The sequence below is a fragment of the Mauremys mutica genome, chromosome 9 (assembly GCF_020497125.1).
Source record: "Mauremys mutica isolate MM-2020 ecotype Southern chromosome 9, ASM2049712v1, whole genome shotgun sequence".
Classification (NCBI taxonomy): domain Eukaryota; kingdom Metazoa; phylum Chordata; order Testudines; family Geoemydidae; genus Mauremys; species Mauremys mutica.
In genome coordinates this window covers 29277984-29299507 of record NC_059080.1, presented here as the reverse complement: position 1 = coordinate 29299507, position 21524 = coordinate 29277984, and the positions used below count along the sequence as shown (strand labels likewise).

At 40.2% G+C, this 21524-nt stretch overlaps 1 protein-coding gene across 4 annotated transcripts in view; it reads right to left on the bottom strand.

Moving 5' to 3' along the window:
• DACH2 (dachshund family transcription factor 2) overlaps window positions 1-21306 on the bottom strand; it is a 491181-nt gene extending 469875 nt beyond the window's left edge. For 2 of the 4 annotated variants that reach the window (XM_045029326.1, XM_045029323.1), the window contains exon 1: window positions 20632-21305. In XM_045029326.1, coding sequence (XP_044885261.1) covers window positions 20632-21140 — 509 coding nt within the window. In that variant the 5' untranslated portion in view covers window positions 21141-21305. Of the gene's footprint in view, window positions 1-20631 lie in introns of all 4 variants that reach the window. The other 2 variants (XM_045029325.1, XM_045029324.1) reach the window with 2 other exon arrangements.
• Window positions 21307-21524: the final 218 nt, after the last annotated feature.

The window sequence follows — 21524 nt, the reverse complement described above, 5'->3', positions numbered from 1 at the left end:
TTTTTATAAAAGAATCTACAAATACCTATATGTTGTTTTCCAGATAATACAGTTTGTGAAGCCAGACAAGGATGCAGAGGCTTTCACATTCTCAACACTATATTTTCCAATTCTTACAAACAAGGGATTGGATTCTTGAAGCCTGTTTACTAAATGTTAATATACAAAATTATGATGAATCAAACAGCATAAAGCAGAACTATCCTCATTTGAAATGACAGCACAAATCAGAAATATCACAACAGGCCCTTATTTTTGCTCCTTTTAACAAATACTCATATTCATCTTGTACAAGTACAGTACCTTCAGACATTTCACTGTCAGCTCCCATTTTCCGCTTCCTGCATTCCCCCCTCTCCCTTCCTGATTCAAAACCATCCCTTTAACACATCATTCCTAATTAGATGATTAGTGCTTCGAAGGGCAGGAGATAAGTCATTTGCATAATTTAATCATAAAAAGAAGTTAAAGATACAGATTTTGCTGTTCGTTTGTACAATTATCTTCTCCGGCCTGGGGGGCTGAGATATTAATGTGATTAAACAGTATTTCTGCAAACAGGCAACTATGTGTCCTCTATTAAAGCAGAGCTGGAGGCAAATGAAAAATTAATTTTAGAAGACAATCAATTTTATTCTACATGACTGTAATAAATAACAGCCCATCTGCAGACAAGTCATTAGGCCTTGGGAGGGTACATGTGTCACAAAGTCTAAATGACACACAAGGCTGACTTTTCCACCAAAACAGAATGAGTAATAAATGGTCCACCAGCTGTCATTTCAACCTAGACAGTCAATGCATAGGATTTCCTAGAAAATCAGGTGTACATGTAAAGTACTCATCATACACTACCAGTTAAACCTGTACTGTGTGCAGAAATCCAAGCAATTGCTGGTTTAACATGCATCATGCTTTCAAGTCCAGCTTGTGAATCGTATTTTCCATCCATATTAGCATGTACTACACTTATATTGGATAATTCCTTGGTTTTTATGAGCACTAGTGGTGCTCTGAAAGGTAATGTTGTTGGGCAGTGTAGGAGGATAAGAATAAAATGGAGGAGTCACATAGGTTTAATTTTATATTGACTGACACAGCTTGCGGAGGTTTAACTTTCTGTACTTAAATACACTGAAATAAATTTTAGTGAAACAACTATAGCAAGAATCATCTGTTTTAGAATGTCTAGGAACTTCAATCAAGAGCCACCAGATTCAGATTTTCCAAACTATCCTTAGCAATAAACTTCTTCTAAAAAAAAAATCTTTAGTTCCCCATACAGTGAGTGTTATATAGAACATGACAAATCTCATGTGTGTAGTGCATGTGCATGTTCTATATAAAAACACACATACTTTCCAGTTAGTAATTTTGAAGGCTCTCTTTTTATAGTACATTTTCATGTGTACTCTTTTGTAACACATTCTCTCACATGTAGTCCTCTCCAGAGGATTATAATGGAAACCAAATGAAATGGGAACATAGACAATACCATATCTCACTGAGATATCTAAATAGCCCATAGCCTTATATGTTAACAATTTACAGTTTATATATATATTTATGACAACACAGACATATTAACCATCTAATACAGGCAGTCTGCAAAGAATGTACTGCTTTGTTTTCCCAAATACAAAAAAGGCCATATTTTATTTAGAAAAATTATTTAGTGAACATTCATTTAAAGAGTAACTGTCAAGATTTAAAACATATATTTACAAAAATTCTTCAACTAGTTTATTAAAAACACTTTAAATTATTAACAAAAGATTTTTAAACATCTATATTAAGCTTTTACCATCTGCACTGTTAATTTGTTTTTTTCACTTCAGCTACCAGATAAAGTGAAACTATGCTGGTCCAGACATTCATAGTCAATTTCACATCTTGGTTCTCATGTACAACAGCAGTACAATGCTGATGTGTTTGGGTTACAAACCTAACAGGGGAATGTTTATATTGAAAATAAAACATTCCATTGAAATTGAGAAAACATTAATGAAGACATTTTGATTGACATAACATTTTGTGAAACCTTTTCATACCCAAAAGTACTTCACAGCATCCTTTTAAACTGGCTGGGAAATATCACTACACAAACTGAAACTAATTAATCAACCTCATGCAGTAGCTCAGGGCAGTGGTTGCTATTTGAGAGGAGCAAATAATTCATAGAAAATTAGTAACAACTCATAGTAAATTATTTGATAAATTTCACCCATCACAAATTCTCCATATACACATTACAGTGTTTTCAAATGCATTTGTTACTCAAAAATGTTCACCAAATAATTTCTACAAATAATCATGTTGAGGTTGTGATTCACTACAACTATCATATCCTTCTCAGCAGGGCTGCTGCCAAGCCCATTATCCCCCATTCCCTATTTGGGCAATTGGTTTTCCTTCCCTCAGTGTAGCACCTTATATTTGTCTTTGTTGAATTTCATTGTTGTCATCTATTACCCAGTTCTCCAATTTATCAAGATGCTTTTGAATTTTAGCTGTATCCTCAAAGTGTTTGCAACTCTCCCCCATCTGTAAATCTGTGTCATCTGCAAAATTGATCAGTATGCTCTCTAGTCCTACATCCAGGTCATTAATAAAGATGTTAAACAACACCGGACCCAGAACAGATCTCTGTGGAACCTCACTCGAGACCTCCTTCCAATCTGACATCATTCCGTTAATAGTTACTCGTTGTTTGTGTTGTTTAACCAGTTATGCATCATTTAATGGTAGTTCCGTCAAGTCTGCATTTCTCCAGCTTACTTATCAAAATGTCATGGGGAACTATATCAAAAGCCTTGCAAAAATCCAGATATATTAGGTCTAGCACGTTCCTCCATGCATCAAACCAGTTACCCTGCCAAAGAAGGAAATGAAGCTGGTTTGGCATGATCTGTTCTTAGTAAATCCATGCTGGCTGCTAGCGATTACCCCTTCATCCTCCAAGTGTTTTCAAATTGAATGTGTTATATATTGCTCTAGTAGCTTCCCAGATCGGAGTCAGGCTGACTGGTCTATAATTCCCTGGCTCCTCCTTTTTAAAGATGGGCACTACATCAGGCCTTCTCCAGTCTTCCAGGACCTCTCCTGTCACCCACGGGTGTTGGAAAGATTTTTATAGTGGGAGTGTTGAGAGACATTGAACCAGAACTGTAAATCCTTTTTATGATGGAAACCACTTCAAGCCAGGAGGTGCAGCAGCACCCCCAGAACTCCTAGTTTCAGCAACTATGCTGTCATCCATGAGCAGAGCCGTCTCATGGTGAATTGGGGCGACCGCCTCAGGCCCCGCGCTTTGGGGGGCCCCACAGGAGGCAGGTGGGGAGGTGAGGCAGGAGGGCGAGCAGGGTGAGGAGGCTAGCAGTGGGCAGGTACGAGGAGGAGCCGATCTACCAGAACCCCCCCTCCACCCAGCGCCTCCTGCCCACCAGTGGGAGCTGCCGATCAGTGCCTCCCCCTCCCTCTCAATATTTACCAGAGATCAGATGTGTCGCGGCGTCAGGAGGCGCTGGGGGGGGGAGGAGCGGAACTGGGTGGGGAAGAGGTGGGGTGAGGCCTTGGGGGGAAATGGGTGGCGTGGGGGTTAGGCCTGGGCAGAGTCGGGGGGGACCACCCCCTTGAAGATTAGAAACTCGGCGCCTATATCCACGGCCCTGCACTCCCCTAGAGATGGTCCTGTCCGTGAGTTTGCAAATATTATTGCCAGTGGCTCAGAGATTTCTTCAGCTAATTCCTTCAGCACCCTAGGGGGAAAGGCATCAGGCCCCACTGACTTGAATTCATTCAAATTATTCAGAAGATCTTTGATGTGTTCTTTACTTATCCTGATCTGCATCCCCTCCCCTTTATTGTCTATAGTAACTTTGCTAGTAGCCTGATCACGTGTTATTTTTTGTGAGACTGAAACAAAGCAGGCATTGAGCAGCTCAGCCTTCCTATCATCTTCCGTTACCAGCTCACCTTCTTCACTGAGCAGCGGGCCCACACCATCCTTGATCTTTCTTTTTTGTCTGACATATTTGTAGAAACCCTTCTTGTTATCTCTAACATTTCTTGCCAACTGTAACTCATTCTTTGCCTTGGTTTTCCTGATTTCCATTCATGCTTACACTATTCCCATGTATGCTTCCTTGGTGACATGCCCCTCCTTCCATTTTCTGTATGTATCCCTTTTGGCTTTTAGATGTCTAAAAAGCTCTTTGTGGAGCCACATTGGCCTCCTGTGGCTCTTCTTATCTTTACTCTGCATAGTAATATTAGAGGCTCAACCTCAAGTATTCCATCTTTTAGGAACTGCCAGCATCCTTTGACTCCTTTTCTTCCTAATTGGTCTTTCCATGGGATCTTGCCTACTATTTCTCCGAGTTGGTTGAAATCTGCCTTTCTGAAGTCCAGCATCCTTGTTTTGCTGTTCTCATGTCCTCCTTTCCTTAGGATCTTGAATTCTATCAGATCATGATCACTTCTTCCCACATTCCTAACCACCTTCATATTCGCAACTAATTCATCCCTGTTGGTCAACACCAGAACCAAAATGGATGGACTTCCTCAAAGTTGTCCCCTCTACAGGCTAAGGACTTGCAGGACATATGATGTTTTGGTGTAACAGTCTTCCATCAGATATCAGGGTAGTTAAAATCCCCTATTAATACTAACTCAAGTGTGTTAGCTAATCTTGTTACTTGCTTGTAAAATGCCTCATCCACTTCCTCTTCTTGATTTGGTGGCCTATAATAGACCCCCACCATAACATCACTAGTGTTCTTTTCCCTTCTTATTCTCACCCAGAGACTCTCAGTAGGTCTTTCGCTTTCTTCCTCTTGGATCTTGGAGCAAGTGTATACATTCTTGACGTGTAGCATGACGCTTCCTACTTTCTTCCCTTACCTATTCTTCCAGAACAAGCTATATCCCTCAATGCTGGTACTCCAGTCATGGGAGTTGTCCCACCAAGTCTCTATAATGCCAATTAAATCATAATTTTCTTCATATTCCATGACTTCCAGTTCATCCTTCTTGGTCCCCGGACTCCTTGAATTCTTATACAGACATTGAAGATATTTTGCTGACTGCCCTACTGCTTTTCTTCTTAAAAGGATGCTTTAAATCCTTTTCCCATCCATTTTATTCAATAATCACATCCCTTTCATAACAAGTACCTGCACTGGACATCTGCCAGAAGAAGGCACCAGCAATTTAGCCTGGCTGCCCCCTTCCTATTCTGTGCATACCAGATATTTACTGATTCCTTCCTTAAAGGAAGACAAAAAGATAACCATTCCCCAGTTGGACATGTGTACCCCATGCTCCCTAAATAACTCAGGTGCCCAATAATATATGTTCAGATGAGTAATTACCAATCCCCTATGGTCACATACGAATTTAGCCAGCCCCCTACTCACGCACCCCCTAGCCTTACCAGCCTGCAGAGGCTTTGTAGTTCCTCACTATACTCTCTGCTGCAACTTTTCAAACCAAATAATCATTACCCTGGGGACAAAATCCTAGATCTGACAGAAATCTCTCTCAGCTCTGATCATCAAGTCGACCCCCTTACACACTCCTAAATTATTTCTGCTGAGATGAAAAAATAATCATATCCAGTGCCTGCTCCTGAGCTGCCAAACAATGAACAAGGAGCATCATCTGGTCCCAGAGCATGTGCCTCGTTCACCCTTTCCTTTGCTCCCTGCAAAGAGCCCTTCCATCCATGCCAACTAAGAGCTGTCTCACTGTTGAGGTCCAGCACTGAACCCATGAGCCAAATGCACAATATTATGCCCACACATCCAGTCACTAACTCCTGTGCCCATTTGCATGATCTTGAAGGAAGGAACAAACATGAAGAATTTAGCATGTAAACCACTGAATTATCCGCCTTAAAAGAAGGCTCCTATCTTGTATGCATTTGATTGCTACCTTTGATAGGTTTGATTTGTTGGGCTTCAATTCTGTGCTGTGGATACAACAAATGCAATCCTGAACCAATTCACACAGAAACCCCAACAATATGCTTTTTTGCCATGAACTGAACTTCTCTTCTCCAAGGTACTGAAGAACCTCAGAGTTACAAACACTAGTTACGAACTGACCAATCAACCACTCACTTCATTTGGAACCGGAAGTACGTGATCAGGAAGCAGAAGAGACAAACAAAAACAAAACAAAACCTTGCAAACAAATATAGTATAGTACTATGTCAAATGTAAACTACTAAAAAATCAAGGGAAAGTTTAGAAAAGATTTGACAAGGTAAAAAAACTCTTTCTGTGCCTGTTTCATTTAAATTAAGAGGGTTAAAAGCAGCATTTTTCTTATGCACAGTAAAGTTTCAAATCTGAATAAAGTCAATGTTCAGTTGTAAACTTGAAAGAACAACCATAACGTCTTGTCCAGAGTTACGAACATTTCAGAGTTATGAACAACTTCCATTCCCAAGTGTTTGTAATTTGGAGGTTCTCCTGTAACTCCCTTCCCCATGAGAAAACAGTGACACCTACAATAAGCAAGTCTGTGCTGCTTTGACTAAGCAAATCCCAGCCTCCCCCCCATTCTCATATATTATGACTCTCCTTGTCATCTTTTAATTGATTTGCTGATACTCTGCAAGTCAGGTGTCAAGTCCCTCCTACCTATCGCAGATCCATGAATTCCAAAGCCCTATCAAAATCCCTCCTTGCTTAAGCCCTTATTAACACTGATAGAGACCATCCCTTCAACCAATCCCGGCCTCTCCACATTCTTGTAGCAAAATGACCCCCCTTAACCTCTCAATTAGTTTTTTGACACTTTGAAAAACAGGGAGTCAGATTCCCATACGCCAAAGCCCTATCTAAATCCTTTCTTGCCAAACTCCTTATTAACCCTGATACAGAAGTGGAATAAATTCCCCCACACTTCCAATATACATGTGAATGTTCCAAATGCTAATTGCTTTGCATTAAGACAAAATTGGTCAATAAAAGAACTAAGCTTCCCTGGGTCTCACTGCATCCGAATGGGCTCCTCCCTCCACCAACTCTTAAATTCCACCCACTCATACTTGAAAAACTGGCCACTACCAGTGCGGACCCCTGCCTGAATTGCCTCCCTTGCCCTGGACTTCATTCTTATAGGTAGTCACCACCACTAGGTAGGGAAAGAGTTCCCATAGGATTATGCTCTCATCCCTTCCCAGATCCATTGAGTACCACTCAACTTTCAGGTCTGACTCTGGAACCCCATCTTCCCTTCAAGGAAACCCTAAAGCACAGACTAAAATATTGTCCAACACTCAAAAACTCCACCTCTTAATTTTCCCTCAAAAAATTGGGGTCTGGCTATGACTGAGGAGGCCGCCAAGCATAAACCACCCATCCCAAAGGCACTACCTGGGGTGTGAAACTAAAGATGTGCCAAGCTTGTAGTTCATAGAAAGTACGGTAATCTTGGATGCCTTCATTCTAGCCAACTCCCCAAAGTCTCCCAGATTATTAACATGGAATAGAGATACCTATCCGTCTCTAACTTGTCTCCGGACAAGCAAACCCAATGTGTAATGAAGTCAACTCGCTTGTATCTTATTTTGAATCCACCCTTTCTGCAAACAAATGTATACCCAGGTGGTGCACCACTTGTAAGCCTGGTTTTAAGTAAGCTGTTACACCTGGGTTTTAATTACCCAGCATCAGGTGAAGAAGGGATTCATGAGCCCCTCACCCCTTGCCATGGGATGCCTCCCTGGAGGTTTGTCTCTACCACTAGACTGTGTGAATATGAGGAAATAATTTCCCCTCTTCTGAGCAAACATGATACTCCTTCCCTGGGGCAGTTTCCTCTCTCTGCCCTACCTCAGTATGTGCTGTGAATCAGCACCCCTTGAGTGAGGTGTTCCCCAAATTCCAGGGCTGACCACCGTAAAGAGTCATCTGTTGTAGGTTGCAGACTGCCAGCTGCTGCACACGTGCTGGATGGGGATTTTGGCAGGGATCCAAGCTGCAGCGACACTGGTCTGTGCCCCAGATTCCCCAAATTCCATTTGAATCTTGGTCACAGCCACACTGCGCTGTGCCTTAACTTCCCAATTTCAGCTAGTGTGGCTGTGCAGCAAAGGTTTTTCCTGGGCTAAGAGAGGTGAGCAGATCCCTTAGGGGATTGGGGGTTGAGGATATAGCTGAGCTCCCCATCCCATTCCATATGCCGGAGCATGTACAGTGGGAGAAGGGAGCCTGGAGCAGCAACAGCCTGATCCAGAAGAGGAAAGGCAAGTGTTCCTTACAAGTTCAGGAGGACTAACTGGGCTCCCCACACCACACTATTGTGGGGGCGGGGAGAACTGGAAGGCAGGGGGACTGGCTGGGATCCTCACACTACAGAGTAGTGAGTGACAGGTATTGGGAGGGTCTGGGGAGCTACCTGTGCTCTGACCCCACCACAGGGTGAATGCACATGCAACTGGGGTGGGGAGTCCAATGTGGCACTTAGTAGGGAGTGGAGCAGGGGGGCTGGCTTCCCATCACACAGATGAGTGGCCCCCTTTGGGGGAAGGAGATACAGCAGGGGCGGGCAAACTTTTTGGCCTGAGGGCCACATAGGGTTTCCAAAATTGTATAGAGGGCCAGTTAAGGGAGGCTGTGCCTCCCCAAACAGCCAGGCGTGGCCCAGCCCCCACCCCCTATCCGACTCCCCCTGCTTCTCACCCCGATGGCCACCCCCGTGAGTCCGGTCCCACCCAACGCCCCTTGTTCCCTGTCCCCAACAGCCCCTCCAGAACCCCTGCCTCATCCACCCCTCCCTGGCCCCTGACCACCCACGGACCTCCCTGACTGCTCCCCACCACCCCATCCAACCCCTCCTCTCATTCCTGACTGCCCCCCCCAGAATCCCTGCCTCCATTCAACCCCCGTTCCCCACCCTCTGACCACCCGACCCCTATCCACACCCCCGCCCCCGACCACCACCCTGGACTCCCCTGGCCTCTATCCAACCTCCCTTACAGCTGTGCCGCACAGAGTACAGGACAGGCAGCCATGCCACCGCGCAGCACAGAGAACCGGGCCAGGCCACAGCTCTGCAGCTGCGCTGCCCGGCAAGAGCTTGCAGCCCCGCCGCTCAGAGCATTGCGCCAGTGGCACAGTGAGCTCAGGTTGCGGGAAAGGGGGCTAGTCTCCCAGGCCAGGAGCTCAGGGGCTGGGCAGGAGGGTCCCGTGGGCTGTAGTTTGCCCACCTCTGGGATACAGCGTTGCTAGATACTTCTAGATAATCCTAGACATTTTGGCTGTCAGCTTCACAGAACTTAATTTTAACATTCCAATTAGTAACATGTTTTTAATAACATTTGTCTTAAAAAAAACTTCAATGTATGTTTCTTTCATCTAAAATGTATTCAAAGTATTGAAAAAGTATTCCTTCTTGTATTTACATCCTCTGATCCAAAGCCCATTAAACTCCATTAAGAGACTCCCACAGATTTTGATGTTTTAAGGTTGAAGACCACAGTTGTGATACTCCATACAGAGCCCTGAGTTCAGGATGGGCGATGGTTAAATTCTCCTTGTGTTAAGATCCAAGGGGTTGGATTGGTGTTCACCAGGAAATTGGTGAAGTCTCTCAAGACTACCCAGGGAAGGGAGTTAGTACTTGGGAGTGGTGGCAGCAAAACCAGATCTAAGCTGGTAATTCAGTTTAGGGGTTCATAGGTCCTCATATCTGTACTCTAAAGTCCAGAGTGGGGGTGAAACCTATGACAATTTTAATTTTCTCAATGTTAAACACCTGTGTTGTTATTACATTGAAGTAACTAACTCATTCTAATGCGGGGATTTGAGCTGTTATAAAAAGATACAATAGACTTCTTTATGGTCAGAACAGAATGTGTTTTCTACACTCATTCCCCCTTGGAAACAAAACCCACACTATTTCATCAATATATATGTCCTCAGAAATTTAGCAAGTAATTTGGGCGGCAGAAGGAGTGCAAAGTATTAGAAGGTTGGCTTGGCATATATTCATGACTTCACTACTGCAACGTACTGTGATCATCCCAACCTCACAGCAATCAACTTTCCTACCACAATGTACCACCCTGTGTTGTCTAAGTATACTGGACTAAGCTTTCTATTTGCATTCATGGTAATAAGATAATTTTGATTAACTTAGTAATTAATAATGAAGTGTTTTGTTTTAGTTTCACTTTTCCTGGAAACTTGGTAAACTGAAAAAAAACATAACTAAGGTTCTGAGGATTGGTGTAATTAAGGAAAGGACATAGGGAGGATGCATATATACAGTTATTTTTAGACAAATCCACAGGATAGATATAATGAAAAATAAAGGTATGTGCTGAAAATTCTATTTTCATTACATGCCTGCACACAATATATGACATATCCTTAAATTATAGGCTTTTGCAGGGGTCCTGAAGTTAGTTTCTGGAGTATTCCTAGGAATCTCTCATACAATAATGGAGCTGTGAAGGTGGCTTTTATTTATTTTTTTATTTTTTTGAGTATTCTAATTCTGTATGTACATATAGGTCCCATTACAAAGGATTAACAAACCACATCCCCACTGATGCAAAATTTCAATTCGATGTTAAACCCAATTTCTACCTAAATTTCTTTATAGGTTCAGATGTGTTATGTGATAGCATATGAAAACTGGGCTGGGAGCAAAAGTGACAAGGAACATTAACAATGTTCACAAAATTAAGTAAAAAAAAAAAAAAAGCCAAAAGCACTGGATTTTTTTTTCCTGAGGAACTCAGTTGTTCTTCATATTGAGAAATACAGCCTCCTGTTTACAGTACTAAGTTTAGAAGTGGGTCATTTCTCCAAGAGGAGGCAAAACGGGTCAACATAATCTTCTGACATGAAGAACAGAGCCATTTCTCCTACTTGGCATGGGATACTCTGAAGAGTTACCAATCTGATGAGCCAGTGAGATGTGGACTACTGAGTACAGCAACGAAAGGGAACATGCATTGATGATGCAAGTGATGATGCACTTCGACTCATTCCAATCATAAATGTAATTGACTGCACATATTTTTAAAAACTAAATAAACCTCAAATAGTTTACTTCTAAAAATATTCTTTTTAATTCAAAGAACCCTGAAGCCGCTATTGCATTATTTCACTCTATTTTAAAACTGATATCTAAAAATAACCCAACCCCACCCCACCCCCATCCCAAGTACTAGTTATTATAGCTCTTTATTTCAAAAGGATAACACAAACAACACTGTATTATAGAAGATGATCCCAAATCTCTAGGGGGGTCTATTCTGATGTACCACATATAACTTTTATTAGTATTGAGGATAATTAGACATGTATACTGAAGGGAAAGGGATCTCAAAATATTTAAGATTTTCACTGGGTTTGCTGCTGCAAAGTGTCATAGAAATGATTCTGATTAAGAAAGACAGCAAGTTATCTGAATTACTGGATAAAGTTGTCAAAATTTCGTTATCCATCTGTATATGCTGTATATTATAAATATAAAACAAGACCACATATTATGTCAGTATTTGGTAATGTGCAAACTACTCATACTGCAATCCTTTAGTTAATAGTGTCACCAGAAACCTTTAATTAAATAAATTAATAATACAGTCTTAGGCTGCATCAGTAACATATCAGATGCATGATATTGTCAGATATCTCAAGTTGTATATAGTACATCACAAGTATAATATTGTCAGATATCTTGAGTTTTATACATGAATAAACTGTAACAGCTGCATTAATAAAGAATAAGATAATCAAAACATTGTCTGTGATGGTATTACCATACCTTTAAGATAAGCAAAAAAGAGACTTCCTTCTAAATAACAACTAAATGCTCAGTGTCTAACATATTGCTGCAAGCTATAATGGTTATAACTGTTAATCCAATACACCTTTTATACAAACCCATAAACACATGAGTGGAAAAATAGCACAGATGTTCATCTCTAATGCAATTTCCATTCAATTTCTTAAGTGCGGTCCCTGTGTGCAAACTAGCTTAACGTTATGTTTAGCTTGCAAATTCTTTTAATAAATAATGAGTGCAATAAAACTGGTAGATCAATGGCAAGCTGAGAAATCATAAAAAAAGCCTTTTGTGTTCAGGTTGTTGCCGATTTCAAACTTTAATCCAGAGACCAATCAATATTACTTTTTCTTTTTAACCCATCACATAAATAGCAGATAGACTAAATGTTGCTTAAATGCTGCTACCAGATATTAGCTGCCAGAAACTTGATAAGATCATCAGACACAACTGAAACTGAACATTTTAGACCTTAACATACACACTACATTATAACAAGCAGACTTGTTTAAACATCATTGTACGACAATAAAATTGGTGCTACTTTTTTGTTTTGGTTCTTTGTACTTTTGGGGGTGGAGGTGCAGTATTTATAACTGAATCAAGAAGGCTCTGACAATACACTAACAAGCAAAACAGGCTTAACAGGTCAAAATAATATACAGCCACAGGAAATGTAATCTCCCTAAGATTTCTTGTGACTGTAAACTTTTTATATATATGAACACATATACACATACAAAAAAAGGCAACCTAGCTATGCCACAAAGGAAAAGAGAAATGCATGTGAATACAAGTTTCATTAGGATTGGTATCTTGGAACATTTCAGGGCAGGCTACAAAGTGCGCTACTTAATAGGTATCAATGTTTCTAATTCACAGGTTGTAGAATGAGAGAAAAAATACCTATTACCAAGTCACTTTGGATAACCATGCTTTACCAATAGGGAATCAAGATCAAAAGTGCACTGCCCCAAGGGACAATTCTAATATCAAGCAGGATAAATCTAAATCACTGAGAATCATTACATACTAGTGTACTTGTTGCACTTGGTAATTCATGTTTAATCATAACATATAAAAACCTTGCCTTAATTTACACTGAAAGAAAAATGTCATAGTACTACAATATCTTTAATGTACTTTTCAAAACAATCTAAGGAATCTCAAATTGTGAATGTTCACATCGTATAAATTGCCATTTGTACATTTGATTGTTTTTTCTTGTTGCCATTACAGTTTATTATTAGCGTACTTCAGATAAAGATGTGTTAAAAATTGTGCTTTTTGTACTATCTCCGTTTACATAATAAGTTTTATTAAGCTGAAGAATAATCACACGAAGAACTCTGCCAAAAAAAAAGGAAGCAAGGGTGCCTGTCAGGATCTAGTAGTTAGACAAATATTTTAGATTTAAAGGTGTACATCTTTGTTCATAACTTCAAATAATTTAAAAATTATACTAATGCAAGAATATGCAGACCAAAGAACAAAGGTCCTGAGTTCTGTGGAAGAAAGATCAGGCCCAAAATTATTTATGGTACTTTCTGAGAAGAAATACATGTACATGCCAATTCTTTCCTTGATATGTAACAGACTTATCTCTTGCAGAAAGGAAATCAAATGAAGGTTTTAGCATTAGGACCCAATTCTGAAAAGAAAGGCTCATATACTAGCAATATCTATAAATAAGTTCTTACTCATCCCTTGTTCTGGCAAACTTGCACTGATCTCAATGCGAGGTTCACCTGAGCAAAATCCAAATACGGACTTTAAAAGATCTTGAGGCCTAGTCTTAATGTGGGCGCTGACAAACCTTTCTGACGTAATTAGAATTCCAATTTGTAAAATTTGTTCAGCCAGGATCTAACACCTAGCAAAATTATTCATACAACTGTTATAAAATACTTAAAAATAAACAATGATCTCTCATTCCAAAGCTATACAATAAGCAGTACAATTCCAATATATGGATTTTTTGCTCTGGGCCTCAACTGTCCTGGAGTTCACTATCAGCTTACCATTTAAAAAGCGCACACATGTACCCAAGAGCAGCCTATACAGAGTATAATTTCATGAAATTAGAGCTGGTCACTTCTGGTTTTGAAAGTTTAATGCTACACCACACATTGATATATTGGATAAATAAAGGTACATGTAACGATGTTAAAGTGTCGGGTTATTTGCATATACTGCATATTTCTATTACATACTATTTCCTTTATCAAATTGGAACTGCTGTAGCAAGAATGCTAAGAAGGCAAACATATATCTACATCTGTAACAGCTGCTTTTTCCCACTTATCCTCAAAAGACTTAATGAAAGGAAAGTAAAAAGTTTTTTAAATATATACATTTGTACATGATTAGTCATTTATAAAAATAAAATGTTAACATAAAAGAGATGGAAACGATATAAAGGTAACAGAGATTAGATTGATGCATCTCACAGGGTTCACAACAAATCACAAGATATTCATTTACCTATTAGAGAGAAAACAAGGAATGCCATTAAAAAAATAACATAATACTATAATTGTGTTTAATGTAGTTGGGAAGATCAATTACAGTGTAATAACAAGGACCTTTTACGCTTTACATAAGCTTTTTTAGAATTTAAAATAGCCGGTGAAAGTCAGAATACGCCAACCTATTTTATGATCTGTGATTCATGGGTTCTACTCCAAGATAGTGGATACCTGACTATGTGGATCCAAAACAAACAAACCAACCAAAAAAAAAAAACTGATCAACAACTTCTGTAATATTTTCAGCAATAAATAGTGAAGTAATAATGGAAGCACAACAGACAAGCTGCTTCCTCTTCTGCATCAAATAAATGTTAAACCTAGATGCGTTAAATCCAAAAGAAATACCTTACTGAGAATTAAAACACTAACTCCATCCTCTAAGCAATTTGGACACAATTATATTCTATTTATAGTGACACTTTCAATGTGTCCCAATCTTATATTATTTATTTTGGTAATTCTTGTTACAATAAAATATTAATGTTGAGAAAATGGTTACACTATTAAAAAGCTACGCTACATTTAGATTTTAATATTGATTTCCAACATTCTACAATAATTAATCATTCAGTATGAAATTATACATGTTTAACTTTGTATTACAGGGTGATCCAGAGATTAATATTTTCCCCAGATTAATCCTTAGATTAAGTTTATATTTTTGCCCTGTTCCAAAAAGACAATTTAGTTATTCTAACAGAACTGAAAAAAGAGGATACCGCCACTTTAAAAGCTTCAATCTCTTTGACATTGCTGGCAGTGTATGGGAACATTAATGCATCTGTCATGATAACAAGCTAAGAATAACATCTAGACATCAAACCGAGCAGAGAATCCATCTGAAGTGATTCATTCAGATCTGTCTCATTGATTTATTAAACACAGGGCAACATCTGCAGCCTCACAGAGCCGCCTGGCAAAATTAATGCAAGATCAATTCAAATGGAAAAAAGTGCAAAAGAGATAAATCAAAACACAATTTGCATGCAGTTCCACAATCAGGCTTATTGGGTGCAAATGCTCTATTTCTTTCCCAAAGCAAATGAGTTTAAATGTTGTTTTATCTTTTTAGAATTGTGTGATTTGAAGTGACAGTGAAGAGTTCTGCAGGTTGAGATGGTGAAAAGAGAAAAGGAGAAGAAATGCTTGCAAAGACCTTTTGAATATGCAACAAGAATATCATTAATACCTAATTGTTTTGCTTTTTTGTCTTTGCTCCAGAAACACAGTATTTTCAATTTGAAGAAGTTACACTAGAAAATTTAAATAAATGTAGACAGGAAAACTATTAAATGTTCATCTTTTGGAAAAAGCCAATTATGCTACAGATGGAAAGCTCTACTGCTATCAGAAAAGTAAAGAATTTTGATTGTGGTTTCTTCATATTAGATTTGCCTATGAGAAGCATTTTTACAAAAGCCAAAGATTTTGAGATGAATAAGATAACTTCAGAAGTCCAAAGATGTTCGTTCATCTTAGTTATTTTTTGAAAGGTATCAGTAATTTCCTTTTAAAAATGGAAAAAAATCTGTTTCTGCATCCCGACAAAGTCCACTACACTAGCAAGAAGCCTCAATAAAATGTTTTAAGTAAATTTCCCATCCACAAAAGAAAAAAAAACAAAACAGAAAATTGATTATTTTTATTTTAATATAACATCACCTCCTAAACTAACAAGTTTTTGGCAAGTATGAATTAACACTAAATATTTACTTAGGCAAAGGCAAAGTAGTTTATGGAAGCGTAAGTGTACATTTAAAATCAATATACACATGGAAGCTCTGTGCAGTGGCACATGACTGGACTGCTTTAATTATAATCTTGACATCATTCTTCTAATAAAAGATAAGAGCATTGTTGACTATGGGGCTGCTTTTAATAGACAACATGACTAGACCCTCATTATGCCATGAAATAAAATGTCTGCATTTACTGCATAGATTCATTTCTAAAGCCTTTAATTGTTTGTGAACAAGCCAAAGTAATACAAAATATTAGCTTAACAAAATAGTTTAAATTCGTCACAGAAAATAAGCCATGTGTTGCTCTGCAGTTCCCTTTACCTGAAAACACTTTCTCAAGTGAAATATTTTACTATATGTTCACCAGATAATCCACAGCAATACTACCACAACAGACTACAGCATTCATCTAATACAAATGCCCAGAGGAATCTTATCAAAAATATTCTATTGGTTGGGTATGAATCATACATATGCAATTGTGATTTTAAGGGCCTGTTATACGTTGTTGTACAACTGTTCTTACTGTACTTGTATATTAAGTTGTTATAACGCAAATACATTATACATCTTTTCTTTTAAATCTTAGAATAAACTTTATAATGCTACAATTAATCAATTGGTGGTCTGATTTGAGTAATCTTCCAAAATATCATAAATTATTTCTTAATTAGGCTTTGTAAAAAGATTCACTCATTTTTGAAGTTGCTACTTACAATGAACTGACTTACAAAAAGATTAAAGTTTTAGTTCATGGTTCCTAAAAATAAGTTATATAATGATGGCTAATGACAACTAAGGCTAAGAACATTGTTTATGGGGATGTGTGTACAACATTATATTTATACCTCACAAAAAACCTCACTTTGGTGTTAGGGAGGAAAAATCACCAAACAAAACTTTCACTTCTAGATGCATTTCTCTATAATTCTTAAGAGCTCTGCAGACAAGTTCAATTAAGAAAATATTGTGTCAGAGAGAAGGAGTGGGGAAAAAAAAGTTAAATATGTCCATTCTTTGATTAATCTACACTGCTGAGTTTTTCATTCTAATGCAAAAGCGCAAAATGTAAAGCTGGAAACAAGTTGTTTGTTTTTAAAAATCATACTAATATAGAAAGAGAAAAAAATCAACTGTGAGATCTCTAATTACTTTTCCAGCAATTTTTGAGCCTGCCTCTGCATTTGAACATGATTTTAAATACAATCTACATAGTAATCTGCTATAAAATTGTTTTTATAACTCAGAGGATAAGAAAGGAATGTACAACATTTTGGAATTGCAAGATAAAATGCTTAAGTAATGTGGTAGAACAACACATCTTCAACGATTTTATTCTAACTTTCACTGATATCACATTCTTTCCTGACTTTACTTCCCAGGTATAGGAATACAACTATTTTACACAGTATGACAAAATGAACTTTTAAATGTATTATGTAATTCATAGAATGTGCACAGTAGGGTCCAGGATATGTTACATCTAGTAAGAGACAAGAGAATTCCATTACATATGACAATTTATCTATTATCATCAGACGTTTTTGGACATGAAGTATACTGGGCTGGTCAATAAATAATTTGATTGGCAAACTAAGTGTCAGGTTAAGCATTTCAAATTATCATGATACAATGCAATTAATATTGCTAAACTGCAGGCATTCAACTTTAAGATAATTCATTTGAAAAAAGTTTGTTTCACATGCACTCATAATCGCTATAACGCACTACATGTGTAGATCTGAATGCAAAACATATTGATAGCAGTGAGTTTATTTCCAGATATTGGTACTTTCAAAAGAAGAAAATACGGCATATAAACACTGAGATAGTCAGTGGTGACGTTAAATGTGAAACTTATCTTCAAAAATATCTTGGTATCAGTTATCCCTAAGCAGATGAAGATAAATTTCATTTCCGTAATTAGGTAAAAGGGGCTTATACACATGGCACATGTGCTTTTTCCTGTATAATCTTTTAAACTGAGAGTTGCTTTTGCCCTTGGACAGGTATTTCAGTCCTATTGGTTTCTCTCTCCAATGCCCCAGCCATATTTTTCTGACTGCATCTCTTGGCTCTTCTGGCTGCATCTTTCAAACCCTCCTACAGCATCTCTCAGTTCCTATCTTCTCATTTATAGCTCCTCTGCCCTTGCCTCTCTTTGCATATCTTATCCCCTCTCCCAGCCATGTGATTTTGGTGAAGAACAAATTGAAATAAACACTTATTTCAATATTTTGTGCCATTTTTGTCAATGTGCACATATCTTCAAGTCAGTGTATAATGGGGCTGTATCATCCACTCAGTTGTGTGCAATTACTTATTTCCACTAATCAACTTGGTCGTTTTGTGTGCATTGCTCAAAAACGTGGTTCTGAGATCAACTTGCCAGTCAAATTTCAGAAACATGTTATTTTAATATTAGTTTGGGCACCAAGATTTTGTGAATATTTTGCAAAAAGCCAAAGATATTTTAAGTGCTAGGTATACTAAGGGTACCTTATAGAATTTTGTTCCCATCTTTTTCAAATACAGTGGTCACAAACCTTGCTTATACATCAAAACTTTGATGTGGCAGTAGTTGTGATGTCACAGAGGAGTATGACTTGCTGAAATAAATGGGCAGCAGGAGAAACTGAAAGTGAGCAAGAAAAAGAATACAGTTCATGTGGACACAGGCAGGATTGGAATTAAAGCAGCTCTGAAATGTCATCTTTATCACTGAGAACAAAACATAACAACACGAGGAGAAAAAAAATTGCCATAAGAATCAAAAGCCTAAACCTGCTCTTATTTAAGCCAATGGCGACGGAAGCAGGATCAGACCCCAAATAAGTGAAACACGATTTTTAAGTTCATCGTGTACATGCATTTACTTAAAACATGAAACCATCGTATAGCAGAGTCTAAGTGGTAAGAACTAACCACCTGTCTTCTAATACAGAAAGTTAACTTTTCCCTGCTGTAAGTCATGGCAGGCCTAAACAATGTACTTGTAAACAGCATATGCAAAGATAACGTTTCTTGTTAAGATAGAAAGATGAGTCTGAGTTTTTTCCTCAGAAATTGCTGAATGTTGAACTATTAGACGTCATCTAGAGTTCTCTCTCTTATAATTTACCCTTTCTTACTATATATTTCTATAAAGCCCTGAGAGTTTTTTGTTTATAAGATCATTATCATTTCTAAAGCAAGAACTATGAGGTCACAAACAAGGATTCTGACCCCCCATGTATGAAGAACCCAGCAGGGATCTTCCATGAATACAATCAGCTTTGGGTTTAGTCATTTAAGCACAACAGGACAAGGGCTATAACAACAGTAAAAACCTCTTTGATTAAATAATGTACCATTATTCCAGAGTTATACTAAGCAACAGTTTGTCTGTAAACTACCCATACTCCTCAGGCACACACAGCACATGTTGTTTGGCTATCATTATTTCTTTTGCAAGACTTATGACTACTGTATCACAAGTTATGTTCACAACCCAGACAGCTAGAGATTATAATTTTCAGTGAGAGAAAAAATATACAGCTAAGAACTTAAAGTAAAAAGTACTGGGTTCCTTTTTACAGTCATTTGAAAGATTATCTAGACACTATATTTGTGAGAAAGTGAATAATTATTTCATATAATTTGCCAAGTTCGTGCTTAGTGCAGTTACCTGGCACACAGATTTAATAAACCTTAGCAAGAAAGTTCAACAGTTTAAGAATTTTGTGTAATCACCTACACTAAATCACTCCTCTTTCTCTAGAACAGATTTCATACAATTTATTGCCTCCTTTACACCATCTAACTCTGCTATGGTCCCTTCTGGCAGCGAGCATCATAAACTGCATTGCATGCTCCTACTGCTTGTGTAGTTAGAGACGGTGATTTAAGGTGACCATACCGTCCAGAAAACTTGTCTAACAGTTAGCCAAAGTGAAGGGAGCATCCTCTGAACACTGCCCCATTCGCACCCTGACTATTCGTGCCAACGTGGGGTTTCCGTTTCTAAAGCATTGCTTAGTTTTGGCGCATCTCGACCCTCTCTCAAAGATACCATCACAGGGTAAGAGGCAGTTTGCACGTTATCAACAGACCGTCCGGTATAGCCGTGCAGCGGAGCCCCACAATTAGGCTGGACTTCTGGGGCTCATCTTCCCTAAGGCGGAAGCTGCAGGGCTGTAGGCACCTTGCAAGGCGCGCTAGGGAGCGCTCACAGCCCTGGAGGGGACGCGGCGGGCTCGGGAGAGCTCGGCAGCGGGCTCTTTGCTCTGTTTACAGAGACGAGCCTCCGGGCTGGCCTGGCACGAGCAGCTCGGGAGCACTCTCGCCCCCCACCCCAGGCTTGGGACTCCCGCGGAAACAAAGTTTTCCTGGCGCGGGCGTGACTGTGCCCAGGGCTCCGGCTGCCCGAGGAGTGCAAGGTGCCCGGGCACCCACCCACCCTCGCTGGAGGAGGCTGAGCACCCCCCCCCCCCCGTTGGCAGCGGGCAGCCAGTAAGGAGAGGCGCCGAGCCGGGGCGAGGGGAGTGACAGCGAAGTTTGCCGCTCACCTGGCGTTGGTGCAGTCGTTGTACAAAGTTTCGAAGTCTTTCCTGGTGATGAGCTTGCAGCGGTTCACGCCGGGCTGGATGGCGCCCAGCCCCCGCAGGATGCGGACCTGTTCCACCGTACACACCACGGGCGATATATCCAGCCGCTTCAGCTTGGTGTAGACCGTGTGCAGCCCCCCCACCAGGTGCTTGAGGAAGAGATCAAAGACCTGCGGCAGGCAGATCAGCTCCTGCCCCTCCACCAGGAAAGAAGCCACCTTCACCCCGTGCAGATCAACCATCTTACACTCGTTGCTGCCACCCCCTCCGCCGCCTCCCGTGCCCGCTCCGCCGCCGCTGGAAGCCAGGAAACTGTTGACCAGGCTGTTGGTGAGCCTGGGGGACTCGGAGGGGCTGGAGGAATAGAGGGGGTCTGCCCGGAACAAGCCCCCCGGGCCCCCCACGCTGCCGCTGCTGCTGGCGCTGCTGGAAGTTGCCGAGATGACGGGAGGCGCGGAGGAGACAGCCATGGTCACTCGCTGCGGCGGCTCAGCCCCGCGCTCCCTGCCACGCTCACTCTCCCCAACTGTTTGCAATACGACCCAAAACAGAGTCTCCCACTCGCTCGCTCGCTCAATCGCTCGCGCACGCAGCAGCCGCTCGCTCAGAGCCCTCCCCACCTCCACCGGGGCGGGGGGGGGAGAGTGACAGCCCCCTCCAGCCAATGCGCCTGGCCCTCAGCGAGCGTGGCACCGGCTAGTGGCTGCTTGCGGAGGGGAGCTGGGGCTGCTGCCGCTGGAGGAGGAGGAGGCGGCTGCTGGTGTTGCTGCTGCTCCGGAGGGGGAGTGGCGTGGAGCCCTGCCTCCACCTTTTGCCCGCCCCCGCCGCCTCCTCTGACCGAAGTGACCATCTGC